The following is a 16,600-nucleotide window of genomic DNA, read 5'->3' on the forward strand; positions in this document are numbered from 1 at the left end:
GATTGAGCCTGCAACTGAGGTACGTGCCCTTGACCAGGATTGAACCCTTGATACTTCAGTCCACAGGCCGATGAGCCAACCACTGAGAAAACCGGCCAGGGCCAATGGACATATTATTAACACAACACCACCACTATCACTCTCAACACTTAGGAAGTTCTATGTGTATTGGGAGCTGTGAGTCAGAACCTGTGGATGAAAACCAAATATATATGAGAAATATAATTTGGTCAACTGATTCAATCTTTAGTTTAGACTGTGATAATAAACTATCATCTTTCTCTCCTATGTTGACACAGTATCTACTGGAGCCATTACCACTTACAAGACAAATCTGAATTTTGAACGGCTGTGTTCTATGTCATTTACTATCATATATGGTCAGTTTTCTTTAGCCAGATAAAGAAAAATCAGACCACAGAAAATCTGTAACTAAGTAAAGTGAGTCTTCCCTATCTTTTTCTAAGCTCATTACAGCCACAATCGGTTGCCTAAATGAAGAGTTGCAGAAGAAGCCAAAGTAATCAGGTAGCAGACAGAAAAGTAAGAGCCAATAAAGAGAAGTTTCATGGAAAGAAAAGTCCAGTAAAAGAAAAAAGTGTCAGGCAAAAAAGTTGTTGTGGATTACTATGGAAATGTCCCTGGAATGCACTAGTAATCTGCAATTTGGATAATTCTCCTATGTATATTTGAGATTTGACTGAATCTATCTGATGTGTGGATTAGCAGCATACTAATTACAGGTTTATCCTATCGTAACCATTCATTACCAAAAGGCATTTAAGTCGTGCTAAGTTTTCTCATGACAGGATTCTAGATAGATTTTTTAAAATCAAAGCACTTCTAAAAAATTATATCATTATGGATAAATTTGAGTAAATACATGTATAGACAGTATAGAAGGTACAGATGTGTGTGTCTTTATATATCAGTTTTCAGTCACTCTGGAATAAAAATAGGACTCAAAACTATTACTTGCCCAGAGAAAAGATACTGTGTTAAAGCCAGAGGTATTAGTGAAGAACTCAAAGTCACATATAAATCTCTTGAGTAATGAATACATTATCTATAATAACTTTCAATCTCAAATTTCACACTATTAGTAAAAGGGTATAGAAGGAATTTATTGCTGTCTACTCTAACTTCTTTGTAAAATCTGAAAGAATATCATGTTAATTATTAAAAAGTTTCTTGCAGGGTTTTGGTCGGTTTTATTTAATTTAAATTATGGACATATTATTAAAGGTAGATTGCTCCAAGTAACAAATCAGATTGAACTCTGAGAAAAGTCTTGTTGAATCATGGTAGAAGTACTCTCCTAAATAATTTTTGTTACGTTCTGGGCAGCATTTTGCTAACACTATTGCTCATTCTTTCTTTCACTTCCCTTCCTCCAACATCCTATTCTCTATTTTGTCTATCAAAATGGTTGTTGTTTTTCCAAGTCAGTATATCACATATAAGAAACTGACAAGATTTATAGAAGTGGTGGAACATTTATCAGCTCCTCTCTGATGGAATGTGATAAAAAGTAAATATAAATCAGCCAAGGTATGAGTTCACAAATTAAAAAAAAATATTTCCAAGTGTCCCCTTGACTACCTTATCAACAAACACTGTTCAAAATGGGTAATTACAAAACAGCATAATATAAGGCGTGTTAACTATTTTCAACAGCAATAAAAGTTTAAGATAAGAGAATATATTTAAACATTTAATTAAAGTAAATGGATTAAAGATTTCTGCCTTCTACAGAGCTATAAAAGCGCCTTTTGGCAATATAACAATACCAATCACATACCATCTAGAAAGTGCTTGATAGTGAGCCAGGTACTGTGTTAGAAAATGTATACACATTAATGCTATCTTGACAATAAACTTTTAAAGTAAATAACTTTGCAGGTTGGGGTACCAAGGCTCACAAAATTTAGGGTCCAAGGCCCTAAGTATACAAGTGACAAAGTGGTAATGGCCGACTCAAAGCCAGCTTTGTTTGTTGTGCCCAAGAGTCTTCTTACTGCTGAGGAAGAGATACTAATTTACTATTACAGGGCTTATTTAGATAGAATTTTGCTAATGCTATTTATCTTTTTGAAAGATAAAATGTTATCAATATATTCTTTCATGATACATTAAGAAAAAAGTCACAGAATGGTGACTGTGTTATTCTCTATAAACAGAAAAATAAATCTATACATTATAGAGCTCACAGAGTCAAAAACACATAGGGTTATAAATACTTAGAAAGAGGTCTGAAAAGATTCCTGCCAAACTCTTTCCAGCAATTCCCTCTAGGAGAGGGAGTAAAATTGGGGTGGATAAAATGAAGGGAGATATCAATTTTCACTCTGCATATCTGTGTCATTTTATGAGGATGCATAACTCTTATGTGTGAAATAGAAAACACACATGTGCATGCATGCTCACACACACACACACACACACACACACACACAATACACACTATATTGACCTGATGCTTTTAATTTTGAACACTGTTTTTACAGCACACATACATAAAAATGGCATTTCCCACTGAGGCAGATAGTAGGTGACAAGAACCTAAGCAAATACTTTTCCCCTTATTTCTGGAGTTTAGCTCTATTTCAAATCAGTGCAAGAGGTCTTTCCTAGATTAAGAAGGAATCTTAAAGGACCTACATAGATTTAGTAATGAATTATAAATATCTGCTGTGACTTTTAAAGGATGTGCCTTGCCCTAGCTGGTTTGGTTCAATGGATAGAGCGTCAGCTTGCAGACTGAAGGGTCCCACGTTTGATTCCGGTCAGGGTTGTGGGCTCGATCCCCAGTAGGGAGCGTGCAGGAGGCAGCCAATCAATGATTCTCTCTCATCATGGATGTTTCTCTCTCTCTCTCTCCCTCTCCCTTCCTCTCTGAAATTATTAAAAAAATATATATATATATTTAAAATAAATAACTAAATAAAGGATGTGCCTCAAGTCTTTACTGCTTCAACGTATCTGCTGCTTCCCCATATTGCCTACTTTGGTTCACAATGTGCCTTGTTTTATAAGATACTACTTTGGGATGTGCAAATAATAGTGTTGTTCCCAAATACACTGGAAGCATATTGAGGGCAGGAGGTGGGTCTAACTGTCGAAGTGTTCTACAACTGAGGTTAATCAAGTTCTTGGCATTTATTCATTTCTTAAAAATTCATATGAGCAGCCACCATGCCAGGAGCAGAAAATATACTAGTGTCAAAATGAGCAAGGTTTCTTCCTCTGGGGGTACAGACATGGGGAGAAAAGTCTGGAATATAGACATATAATGAGCAATTATATTACAATGTAATGATGCATAAAAGAACATATGGGATTATTGGAACACAGAGGAGCAACACTAAAGCCAAAAACACCCTGAAAAAAGTTGCAGCCTAAAGGGAGGAGTTAGATAAAAAGATGGTGAACAAAACAACCTTGGATATAAAGCAGGTAAGAGACAGTAGCATGGCAAATTAGAGGACCTGAAAATAGCACAGGCTGGCTGGGACCCAGAGCAGTGGCTGAACCCAGAGCATGGGGAGGGGCACAGGCTGACAGGCGGGAAAGTTTGGCAGGGGCCATACCACATAGAGCTTGTAAGCCATGGAAGGAGTTAAGGAGAGCTACTAAAGAGTTTTAACCAGTGGAGTGACAGGATCAGATTTGCCTTTTTATAAAAATCGCTCCAGTTACAGTGTGGAGAATGGATTAGAGAAGGGCAAGGCTGAAGGCTTAGGGAGCAATTCAGGCAAGAGATAATGGTGTCCTGAAGGAAGGTAGTGGTGGGGGAGATGGAGAGAATGGGGCAGATTGGAGATACTGAGGGGACTGCAGCACTGACAGTCTATTGTGTGAGTGACTGGAAATGGGAGGTGAGGGCAAGAGAGGAGTTACGGAAAGTTTTCGGCTAGAGCACTGCCTGAGATAGACAACACAGAGGTAGAAGCATGTTTAGGGAAGATGGATGGGGGCAGTTGAATGAGTTTAATTTTGAACTCCCTTTGTGATCATGAGACCATATGCTGATAAATAGCCAGAGCTCTAAACCGAGACTGAGATATAATATGCATCTTTGAGAGTGAATGACATAAAGATACTAATTGAAGCTACAGATACATGTGATCAATTTTGGAGAAAATAATTAGAGTGAGGAAGAATAGGTCTTAGAGAGACTCCTGAGGAACTCCAACATGGTAACAGACACAAAAGAGACTGAGAAGGGACAGCCAGAGAGGTAAAGGAAAATCTGAAATCCCTACAGTGAGAGAAACCAAGTAAAGAGGAAATTTCAAGAGTGGTCAACAGTATATATATATATATATATATATATATATATATATATATATATGCATTTATTTGAGGTTTAATATGAAATCATACAAATAAAATTTGTATAAACACAAGTCCACATTGAATTATAATACAGATAGCAAAAACAAAGTAAAAACAAAACTAATCGGTGGCTACATACAGTTGGACACAGTTGCGTCTTGTACACTAGAAAGTCTTTTACAAAATAATCGTCTTAGAGCAACAGACGATCAATGTTCAGTGTCATCCTGCAGGATGGGTTACTTTAGCAATCTCCTCCTGTTTTCTCCAATGATTATTGTATTTTAACATGTATGTTCCATCTCTAAGTTGACAGTTCACTTAAAACAGAGCTTCTGAGAGGTATCAAAAAGCACTTGAAGAAAGTGGGCTAGAGTTATTACTTATATTACAGTCCTACCACCAACTCTTCATGTCTCTTGAACTCATGACAATTTGAATATATCAGATTACTAGAAAAGTAGCTAATTTAGAAAACCTTAGTGCCTTAGAGAGTTCATTCACTCTCATATATTGAGTACTTAGGCTTCTTACTCAAGGCCAACGTACTGATTTTTGCCACATTCAAGTTCCAGAAAACCTGCCAGAAATAAGAAAATTAAGAAATCCCAATTGAGACAGTTTCTCTACTCAAACTTTAAAACCTGAACAGATAAAGAGATCTTTATGCTTTCAATCAATGTTCTCACTGCCTTGGCAAAAATCTGAGGTTTTGGAAAATACCTCTAATCTTAAAAAGAAGAAGAAAGGAAGAGTAAAGAAGTAAAGAAGGAGGAGGTGGTTTAACTATTTAGCAGAGGAAAGTTAAAATAATGGTCTTCTCTGACATCTAAATATAAAGATCAGATTTCTGTAGTTATAACTACCTGTATGTACACTCACTATGTAAAGTACTGAATAACTTCTGAATGCTAAGGTTGTCATTTATAAATGCATATAGGAAATGGTAGGGGGTGAGGCCAGAACTATAGACCTTCAGTGGTTTCATAATTCCTCTCTTCCTTTTCATACCCCAAACCTATCATGGCTAAGTTCTCAGAACCTTTATATATGAAAAGCTTTATAAATATCTGATAATTCGGGAGGAAAGGCAAAGGTGGAACTCTTTACTCATCATAGGCTATTCTTTGTCATAAAATTCAAGGCTTTCCTGACTACTTGATTCTTAGCTTCATCTTTCTGTATCTGGAGAGGCAGTTCAGAATACAGACTCTGGAACCACACATTCCTGCTTTCCAGTCCCAGCTCTGGTAACTTATTACTGTACAAACTTAGTAAATAATTTCCTTCTCCTGCTTCAGGGTTCCTGAGCCAGGAGAACCAAGTTCTAGTACCAGTTCTGCCTGTGATTTGCTTAGTGACCTTGGGCCATAGTTTTCTGCATCTGTAAGGAATTGCCATCAATGCCCTGGGAATGCTTTTCCCCTGTGCTATTCTCTTCCAAGGAAACTTCATGAAGGGAATGAGACACACCTATTCCCCTGCTCCCTTGCTATGCTGACAGTGGAGCTACAATGAGAGAGAAATAGCCTGAGATAATATCTTTTTGTTTGTGTTTTTAATTACACAAGTAGAAATCTATATCATAGTAAATCACTCAGAGGTACCCAGAGTAAAAGAACAAAAATCTCCCCTTTATTTCCCACCCTAACTTCCTTTTCACAGGAGTAAACAATTTTTTTTCAATTCAGCCTGTGTCTGTAGAGACTTTTATAATGCATTTACTTTTATGGTTTTTTTCATAAAACAAATTTAGAGCTATATCACTTTAAGATTTGCTCCACTGTATTCCACAATGAGGATAGGAGAACGTAGCACAGTTTATTTAATCATTTCTTTACTAGGTTCAAACTTAGACTTCAACTTTATAGTGACCAAATTATTGGTCTATACATAACTCAACTATAGTTACCATTGGTGACTAATCCATTGGTGACATTATAGACAATTCTGCATCCCCAAAAGATTTTTCTCTCTAAAATTTGTCTATAAATAAAAAATGCCAGCTGAATTTGCATATAGTTTGACTCTGAGATATAGGCACAGCCACATGATTTCTATTCAAGTGTAAGTAAATTCAACTTTTAAAATTAAAACCAATGGTAAAATTAATTCAAGGTTAAAAATTTCAATTTATACCAATAGTATTTTATTTTTTTAGAATGTATGCTTGATCTCTAAATTCTGCTGTAGAGATTTTGGAAGTCACATGATCATAAGCCATTTTCTTCTAATTAAAAAAAAAACTTTATACAGTTCCTAACCTGAAGTTAGAATTAGTAAATTATTAAACTGTTACATTCCTCATATCCAACTATCATCTCTAAGTACTTTGTGGAAAATCAGACAGGGGAAGTTTTGCATCTCTAACCAGTGAGCAATTGCTTTCTTTTGCTTTCCTAATAAATTACAGGCAGACTTGAACAGATGTCAGGTTGGCATTCAAAATCTAAAATATAGCCGAAAAAGCAAGTTATGACTAATACAAGGGAAAAAGATGAATGTCAGAAAGCTTCATTTTTTCTTCTTTTTTTCAAATTTCAGATAAGCTCTTTAGCCTTAGGGTTCCTTTTACAGAGCCCTGGAGTTCGGCTAGCTGTCTTAACCCCCATTTAAATTGCAATCTCTGCTCATGAGTGGGGGTGTGAAAATGCATTTTAAGAGTGTCAGTGTTTATGTTAATCTTAGCAAGAACTCCCTCTCTCCCTAATATGGCATGTTCAAAACCTTAGCGCTCTTTCTTCCACTCTATTTTATTTGCACTGTTCTTAGCATCTGAAAGATGTCTGCATGTGATTGAAAGGGTCCTTATCTCTCAGCAGTTCTACTTTATAGAGTAACTGCAGTCTCACATATGATAGCAGAAAAGAGTTGCTTTCCTCTAGAATTTCAAAAGAAACCTTAAAAATACAGATTGAAAATGGGCTTAGAGAGGGAGGCACAGAGGAAAGGGCACCAAAAAGAACACACTGTCTGTTTGGAAGAATGGGGCACAAGATCATAACAAGTGGCTTTTCCTCCCACTTGGTGGCCTGGATATCTACAAGGTATAGATCTACCAAAGGACAGTATGAGGCTTGAAGACTTAGTGTCTCTACACCCTTTCCTTCTAGCTCTAAAATGGATAACTTCTACCAAAGCCCCTTTCCTCGGATACATGTGAACCTAGTCCTAAAATTACATTAAGGGATGCTAATTCTTTAACAATTATTCCACTGTTCTTTGAACAGGATTTGTATGTGTGTTTTTTTCCTCTGTGACATTTACAGTTTAGAGGTAATTGCCAGGGGTGCTGAAAAATGAAGTTTCTTTGCAAAACCTCTTTGCCAACAAAAGAGCTACAATGAGAACTGAGGAAATCAATCGTTTATCCTGAGCACTCTCCAAAGCTGCATGCAAAGGACTAAATGTGGCAAACGTATATGTTCAATCGACATCTAAGTATTCTCAAGGACGGCAGTCAGCTGTTGAGTTTATTCACCTGTACTTCCAGATACTGGTTCTTGGTGCCCATATTTCTACCCTGGCACTCAAAAGGTGTTTCTATTATCCCACAAAGTAGGACTTCAGGTCATTTGTAACTAAACACCCATCATTAAAGGGCCCGGAGGACATTCTGACTAAATAGTTATTTGGTATTCACTAAATGCAAGGTATAAAACTAGTTTTCTTTGTGAATGCTTTTATATACTTCCAAGGAAGAACTGCCCTACGGGGGTTTGGGTGAGTCCAACTACTACAGACAAGGAAAATGTACATAGTTACACTGATGAAAACAACAACAAAAACAAAACGGATATTCCCCCTAAGTGATCTCTTTTCCTATTTCTACACATGGCCTTTCTTCCTCTGTCTGTAGGACGGTATGTGACTTCCTTTCCCATTTAAGGCTTCCCTTAATTAGAATTCTATAAAAATATTATAACAAAAACAGCAAGGTATATATTACATAATTGAAAATACTTCAAGAGAGAAACTAAAAGATTGGAAACTAACATAACAGTAGGTTTGCAGCTGCTCATATGAAAAATAATTAATAAATAATAATGCAAGAATAAACTCTGTTTTGCATACTCATAACTATAAACCTACTTTTGCCCCATCCTGTATAGGACACTTATTTCATGTATATTATTACCTCATCTGATCCCCAATTTTGTTCATAACTGTGTGCCTTTCTCTGGTTAGTCCTTTTGTCTTCCTACATCTCATCAGCAACATTCTGCATGTATCTAAACTATATTTTCAATTTTAAAAGAAACATGAAGTTTTACAAGCAAAAAAGAAAGAACTATATTACCTAGAAGCATAATTATCAGTCTCATAAACATGACACAATAGAATTCTAAATTTATCACTTTTTGAGCTTCAAGCTTTGATGTACAAGCAAAAAGATCCATTTAGTTAAGATTCCTGTTTGCAAAGTAGACATAACTCTAGACTTCATGGTAAAGATAATGATTTGGTCTCAAGCCAAAAATAAAAAAGTTCTCTGCTTAAATCAAAACAAAACAGCCCCATAATTATTCTTTTCTAATCTTTTTTTTTTCATTTGAATTGATTTAACTAATCATTCCCAGTGTCCAACTGGATCCCACAACCATACAGGTTTATCTATTTAGTTAACCAAGAGTAAGCAAAATTATCAACCAATTTTGTTTCTACCTGGCAGGGTAAAAGAACACAAGATATATATAAGAAGGACTTATATAGCATTATTTTATATTCTATCTAAAAGTAGCAATTTGTATTTTTTATATATCTTTACCACTGCCTAATGAGAACTTTATAACCACACTATTCTTGGAGTGCAATAAGTCCTCAAAATTAAAAGTAAAAAAGAAGCCTCTATTGGAAAATAGGGAATGACACATGCATAGCAAGAGAATTAGTTCACAGCCATTTTAACATTAAAATAAGTAGCTTTAGGACACTGAGAATCTTTATTCTGAATAAAGACAATGTCTTTCAATCCAACTCAAAAGCCAAGGTAGCTTTATATTTACTTTCTTTTAAATCAAATTTATAGCACATGCTTCTTGATGGGAAAAAACCATGAAGAGAAAAGATATATCACTTACAAAAACAAACAAACAAAAAACATGACGGAACTCTTTTTTGTCTAATTAAATTAGTGTAAAAATATTAGAAAAATAAGTACATAAAAAGAGTTCTGGGTAGTAGCACTGACAAACAAAATTCAAATCAATGGTCCTTAGTCAAAAGGCATGTTAATAAAAATAAAAGCATACTATTATAATTTAATTATTTTCAACACAGACTAAAGTCACTCAGAATGCTGTCTCTGTTCTGGTTTAATTTCAAATTCTTTGACAGCTGGCAAAATCACAAATCAACCAATATGAGTTTTACTCCTTTATGAACTACCTAACTCAGACAGAGGCCCTAATGAGCAGGGTTTAGACCAGGGGTGGGCAAACTTTTTGACTCAAGGGCCACAATGGGTTCTTAAACTGGACCGGAGGGCCGGAACAAAAGCATGGATGGAGTGTTTGTGTGAACTAATATAAATTCAAAGTAAACATCATTACATAAAAGGGTACGGTCTTTTTTTTTTTTAGTTTTATTCATTTCAAACGGGCCGGATCCGGCCCGCGGGCCGTAGTTTGCCCACGGCTGGTTTAAACAATGCACAAACACAAAACTAGTGTCTGAATAGCTGAATCCTCCACAGTGTCCAATGGTGAGAAAATATTCATAATATAGTTTAAAAGCATGGCTTTACAGAAGCAGAATCATTAGATTCTTTCTATATCAGAGCTTGCTCTTAAAATGCAGAAAAAATATTCTACAAGAATAAATTACAACATTTGAAATCCTTTTATCTCTGCCTATACTTACAATATACTTAATATTTTCATATCTTGATCAAAAAAGCCTTATGGATTTATTATGCCTCAAAATATACATTGCCAAGATAGTGAACTATCATGCTTTTTACTATTTTCCAAATTAAAATTGTTTTTTATGGACTTGGCCTTTGTATCTTTCAGATAAAAAAGTATGTTATTGCCATTTCAAGGTGTATAAAACTCAGGTGATGAGGTTCTCTGTCATTTTCTCTTAATCCAATTCCAAATTCGACCTTTACCCAGTGAACAGGTGTGTGCTATGCCTGTAATTTATCAGAGTGAGCGTCCAGGCAGAAAAGCTACCAACAATAGGAGGCTAATAGAACCAAGCCCTTAGTGCCTAGAAAGCAGTTCTTATCCCCACCATTATGAATATACTTTTATCTCCCAGTAGCAATTGAAAGATAAAGAATGATGGGGGTGAGAGGAGTAATATATTCGTATTCCTTCAGGGTTTTTTTGGATACTGTTTTTATACTAACAGTCTGCCAGAAGCTGTTATGTTATAAATTCCTTTCTGAGATATTCTGTGGCTCACATTCCAATCCAACTTATAATATGGATATGAAAACAGTCATGACAGCATTTCCACTAGGGCAAATAACGCCACTTCACACAGATAAGTTAAATAAACCTTCAAGAAGAAAGTGATAAATGAATAGTGCATTTTTTGTATGTAATATGGAAATGCCTATGTATACCTTGCATTTGTCTTATTGGATCAAACTTAACAAACTTAAAAAAATACCAAGTATCCATTTACTAGGTATGAAGATGTACTAATTAAGTAATGCAATAGCACACTACAAAGAAGCAGCAGCTAATATTAGAAAATGCCCACAGTCTAATAGATAATAATTATCCAGCAGGCAAGATCTGACCCATAGTGTATCTTTAGAGTTGGGTGAAATTTTTAAATATTCCCTAATTAAACATTAAAGTAACTAAATAAAATGGTATGTCTAAATATGTACAGTAGAAAAACAGACCTGAATAAGTAAATAAATGAGTAAATAAATTAATTTAAAAAACGGAGCAAAACCACAAATATTTCTATGATTTCTCCATACATTTAAAATGTAATTTTAAACTTCTAACTTGTCAAAGATTTTTTTTAGGGAAAAAATTTTTTTAGAAGAAGTTAAAAGAGAAAAATACTTTGGAAGGTCTGAAGAATAATTTTAAAACATTACTGAAAAGAGACTTCATGACATTTATTTTTTAAAAACAATATAAGGTTTTATCAAGTTCTCCTTTTTAAACTCACCCATCTGTTCCACAATCTCTGGCGGAAACACTCGGGAAGCAAATGCTCGTCGAAAAATATCTGAAAATTCTTTGTCCAGACCTCCTATTCCCATTTTTTCAAAGTTCCAGTCAGGATTGATGATAGACTGGCGATTTTCCTTGGTTTTAGCTTTGCCTATGTTAAACAAAGATAATCAAATGTGAAACAAGAACTTCATCAGTAAGTGTAAAAAGACAGACAGACAGAGCTCATGGGGCATCCTCAATGAACAAAGAGAGGCTACCCTTGTACAAAGATGAACAACATGCTCTTAGCTGCTTTTCTAAGAAGAATGAGTTTTGCTATGTTAACTATTTTGTCTGGTCCCCCTTTAGGGTCAGTAAAAAACTTTCAAAATGACTAGCTAAACTCATGCTGTAGTCCATTTGTAATCAATCCATGGAATCCTAACCAAGTTAACTAATTTGGTTGATTAGAAGAAACACCATGTGCATATCTGATGAAGACAACACCAGCTGCCAGAAACGTAACTGAAATCTAGCAGTCCCTCAAGGCTCCTAAGGCAAGTGTATTTAAAAATACATGTATTTATCTAGATTAAATTTATAATTGAGTACAGGAACCCCTCAGCCTGAGAAGATGCACTAAGTTTGGTGTCTTATTTGCTTTCCTTCACTTGTACATCAAAGTCTAAAATCATCCTAATGTCTTTAATGATTTCAAAATTGGTGTTTTCAAATTCTTTCAGACACAAATTATTTCACTTAAATGTCATAGTGCCACCTAAAGTAACTCCAGAGAACCACATTAACTATCACAAATACAAAGAATAAAAGTGCCTTGGAATACACTACTATAAATAAAAAAGTAATTTCATAGGTTTTATTAAATTAGGGAAGAAAAGGTTGCATTAGAAAAAATTTATCTTAAATGGTAGTTTTATGGTTAGAGTTTTGTGGACTTAACATTTCCTTTACAAAGCTACGGAAAATATTTTTCTTACACTCTACTGCCCTCTTGTGGCCGAACTTACTGTATGCTAAATCACCACAATTTTATTTTCCACAGGGAAAAACCTATCAATCACACCTTCACAAAAATTACTTAGAAATACCCACACTGTATGAAAGTCACACAATTCCTCTGAGATAACAAAAGTGTACAAGACATAAAATACACTGTAGAAATATATTTGATCAGTAACAGGAGATTTTGAGTCCAGCCAGGGTGGCTAAACCAGGAGGTCACTGTTTGACTCCCCGTCAGGGCACATGCCTGAGTTGTGGGCTCAATATCGGGTAAGGAGCATGCAGGAGGCAACTGGTCAATGATACTCTCTTATCATTAATGTTTCTCTCTCTCTCTCCCTCTCCCTTCCTTTCTGAAAACAGATTTTGATATATCCCACACCCATAATATGACATACAGTTATTAAAATTAATGTTGAAAGGTGTATTTAAGATGGTTGCAATACATTAATCAGAAAGAATTATAAGCCAAAACCGGTTTGGCTCAGTGGATAGAGCGTTGGCCTGCGGACTGAAAGGTCCCAGGTTCAATTCCGGTCAAGGGCATGTACCTGGGTTGCGGGCACATCCCCAGTGGGAGATGTGCAGGAGGCAGCTGATCGATGTTTCTCTCTCATCGATGTTTCTAACTCTCTATCTCTCTCCCTTCCTCTCTGTAAAAAATCAATAAAATATATTTAAAAAAAAAAAAAAGAAAGAATTATAAAACAGTATGAAAACAGAATCAAATTAAAAAATGTTTAAGTGTGAGTTGTGTTTGGGTGTCTATTCATATTTTATAAAATAAACATTTTATTTTATAATTAAGAAAAAACAATAACAGGGAATAATAATTTATGAATTTAAAAAGGCTATACATTCCAAGAAAATTAAATGACCTTAGATATGATAGTATGCAACCAAAGAAAATTCTCTACTTTCTACTGGAGTAAACATTAACTTAGTTATTAAATTAATAAAAAATAATAACTGCTGTAAAGTTAATGGCATTATTATTCTGGTGAGTTCCTCTTCTTAAAGCTCAATCTGCTTTTCAAAGTGGGGCTAATATAAAAGAATAGGACTACACAATGAATCTGTTGGAAAGACTTTCTTTACCTGCACATTCATCATTTAACTCCATCACTAACAAAAGTGACACTAGTATTGCATTTAACATACAACCAGGTGAGGGACAGTCTACAAAATAATTGACCAGTTCTCAAGGTCATACAAGACCATGAAAGTCTGAGGAACTGTCAGAGACTGGAGAAGATTATGGAGACTAAACAACTAAATGTAATGTGGGTCCTGAATTAGATCCTGAAAGAGAAAAAGGACATAATAAAAAACTGGTGAACTGGTGAAGTCTCTAGTTAGCAGCAATGTAACCATGATAATTTAGCTTTGGTAACCGTACTATGGTTATTTAACATGTAACATCAGAGGATGCTGGTAAAGGGCATACAGAAAAACTCTGAACTACTTTTGCAAAACTTCTGTAAGCCTAAACTTATCTCAATAGAAAAACTTTAAAAATTAACTTTATCTGTATCTTTTTCCTTATTTATAGTGTGGTTACTAGGAAATTAAAAATTACATATGTGGCTCCCATTATATTTTTATTAGACAATGCTGATCTAGTGAAGGTTTTAAACTTTTACTACATTAGCTCATTGTGATTTTGTGAAAAGCTTTCTCAAGGGCGATGGCCCTATTCTCTTTACCACTTGAAAATCACTGTAGTTGAATCACATATAACAGAGTTATTCAGATTCTTCTAAAAACTATAAGTCTTACCAATAAGATTGAGTGATGAATTTTCTGCTTTTTCAAATGCAACTTGACTATTTCCAAGAACCAGTCCTAGTTCAATCTGTACCGAAAGACAATAATTAGTAGTCTAATAGCAGACTTCTGGACTTCTTAAAGCAAAGTCAAAAACAAAGAGGAAATGATGTCTCTCTGAGCAGAGCAAATATTCAAACTATCATTTAAGTTACATTTACTTTTGTCATAACTATCTTACAATTATTCCAGTTTTCTTTATTTCAATGCATATGTCTTTTCATAATGCCTGTCTTATTATTATTTATTTACAATACATATTATCAATACATATTATTCAACCAGGATTACAAATTTCAAATTACTAGTAGGTTTGCAAATAAGTGTATTTTATGCCATCTATATATATAAAAACCTAAGCAACCGTGACGACTGGTTCGCCGTAATGACCGGTCACTATGACGTGCACTGACCACCAGGGAGCAGATGCTCAATGTAGGAGCTGCCCCTGGTGGTCAGTGCACTCCCACAGCCAATGTCCTGCGGCCGGCCAACCTCCAGCGGTCCCTCCCCCCGGCCAGCCAGCCAACCTCCCGCAGGGAGGGCTGACTAGGAGACAAGGCCCTGATTAGCCCCGATCTCTGGCCAGGCCAAGGGATCCCCGAATTCGTGCACGGGGCCCCTAGTATTTTAATAATAATGCTTGCTGAGCTGCCATCTTGCATCCCCACGTGTGTGCGCTTATTCTCAGCTGGTCTGCCCTAGACCCCCTGAGCATCAGTCCTAGTCCCCCGCGCGGCCCCGTTTCCTCTCCAACAAGATGAAAGAAACTATCATGAACCAAGATAAACTCGCCAAACTGCAGGCACAAGTGCGTGTTGGTGGGAAAGGAACTGCTGGTAGAAAGAAGAAGGTGGTTCACAGAACAGATACAGCAGATGATAAAAAACTTCAGTCTCCTTAAAGAAGTTAGGGGTAAACAATATCTCTGGTATTGAAGAGGTAAATATGTTTACAAACCAATGGACAGTGATCCACTTTAACAACCCTAAAGTTCAGGCATCTCTGGCAGCGAACACTTTCACCATTACAGGCCATGCTGAGACAAAGCAACTGACAGAAATGCTACCCAGCATCTTAAACCAGCTTGGTGCAGACAGTCTTACTAGTTTAAGCAGGCTGGCTGAAACTCTGCCCAAACAATCTGTGGATGGAAAAGTGCCACTTGCTACTGGAGAGGATGATGATGATGAAGTTCCAGATCTTGTGGAGAATTTTGATGAGGCTTCCAAGAATGAAGCAAACTGAATTGAGTCAACTTCTGAAGAAGATAAACTTGAAGAAGTTTCTGGGAGCTGCTATTTTATATTATGACTGCTTTTTCAAATTTTGTTTATGGATCTGATAAAATCTAGATCTCTAATATTTTTTAGCCCAATGCCCCTGGACATTGCAGCTCTTTTCAGTTTTTGCTTATATATAAATCATTCTTTGCAGCTAATTAAGCTGAAGAAGCTTGGGAATAAAGTTTGAAACAGGTTAATAAAAAAAATAGTAATAATGCTTGCTATAAAAGCAATTTTTTCTCCCCACTATCATAAAAGAAAGAGTGCATATATGAGAGAAATCACTGAGCAAGAGAATGGGTAGGAAAATTCTATTAATCTGCACAATTCACATCATAGAGATTACCAAATAAAAAATTATAAATAAAACATACCTTTTGTCTTTTACCTGTCCCCTGCTCTCCCTTCAGGATGCTGGGATCCATGGCTTCAATATCCTTTACTACTAAGCTAAAAAGCTTTTCATTGAAGCTAAATACAAGCTGTGTAGAAAAGAGGAAAGGGCAGAAAAATCCTTTTATGATACAATGACTTCACTCTTATATCATCAGCAATGTTCTCTAAATGCAGGAAAGCAGCTTTGTCCTATGTATTCCTCTTATATCTGCTCCTTGGACAAACTACCCACTAGCCAATGAGAGGAAAAGGGAACTAACATTTATTGAGTTATTTGCTGTGTACCTAACAATCACCACAGGAGGTTATGTAATTAATATTCACAAACTCTTCTGGAAACAGAAATTATTCCTCAGTTTTAACTAGTGAGGAAGCTGAGATCCAGAGATGGGCTGAGCAATGTGACCCAGAGTCACAGTAACTGACAGTGCCATGAGTCAGCCTGGGTCTGAGACGCTGATATCCATGCTTTTCTAAAACCAATACCAAATGCCTGCCACACGAGTGCAGAGACAGCGTCTGATGCATCCATTTGCCAAGTATGTACTGAGTGCCTTTCACATGCTAGGCCCTCTTCACATGCTGGGGTATAACAATAAACGT

At 35.8% G+C, this 16,600-nt stretch overlaps 1 protein-coding gene and 1 pseudogene across 2 annotated transcripts in view; one reads left to right on the plus strand and one right to left on the minus strand.

Moving 5' to 3' along the window:
• NSF (N-ethylmaleimide sensitive factor, vesicle fusing ATPase) overlaps nt 1-16,600 on the minus strand; it is a 119,496-nt gene that overhangs the window by 81,221 nt on the left and 21,675 nt on the right. For both annotated transcript variants that reach the window (XM_070395203.1, XM_070395204.1), the window contains exons 6-8: nt 15,976-16,083; nt 14,268-14,343; nt 11,479-11,634 (exon numbers count right to left, since the gene is read on the minus strand). In XM_070395203.1, coding sequence (XP_070251304.1) covers nt 11,479-11,634; nt 14,268-14,343; nt 15,976-16,083 — 340 coding nt within the window. The remainder of the gene's footprint in view (nt 1-11,478; nt 11,635-14,267; nt 14,344-15,975; nt 16,084-16,600) is intronic.
• Nucleotides 14,971-15,783, plus strand: LOC138993897 (transcription factor BTF3 pseudogene; annotated as a pseudogene).

The sequence above is a fragment of the Myotis yumanensis genome, unplaced genomic scaffold (assembly GCF_028538775.1).
Source record: "Myotis yumanensis isolate MYYU_CA2020_CCGP unplaced genomic scaffold, mMyoYum1.0.hap1 SCAF_16, whole genome shotgun sequence".
Classification (NCBI taxonomy): domain Eukaryota; kingdom Metazoa; phylum Chordata; class Mammalia; order Chiroptera; family Vespertilionidae; genus Myotis; species Myotis yumanensis.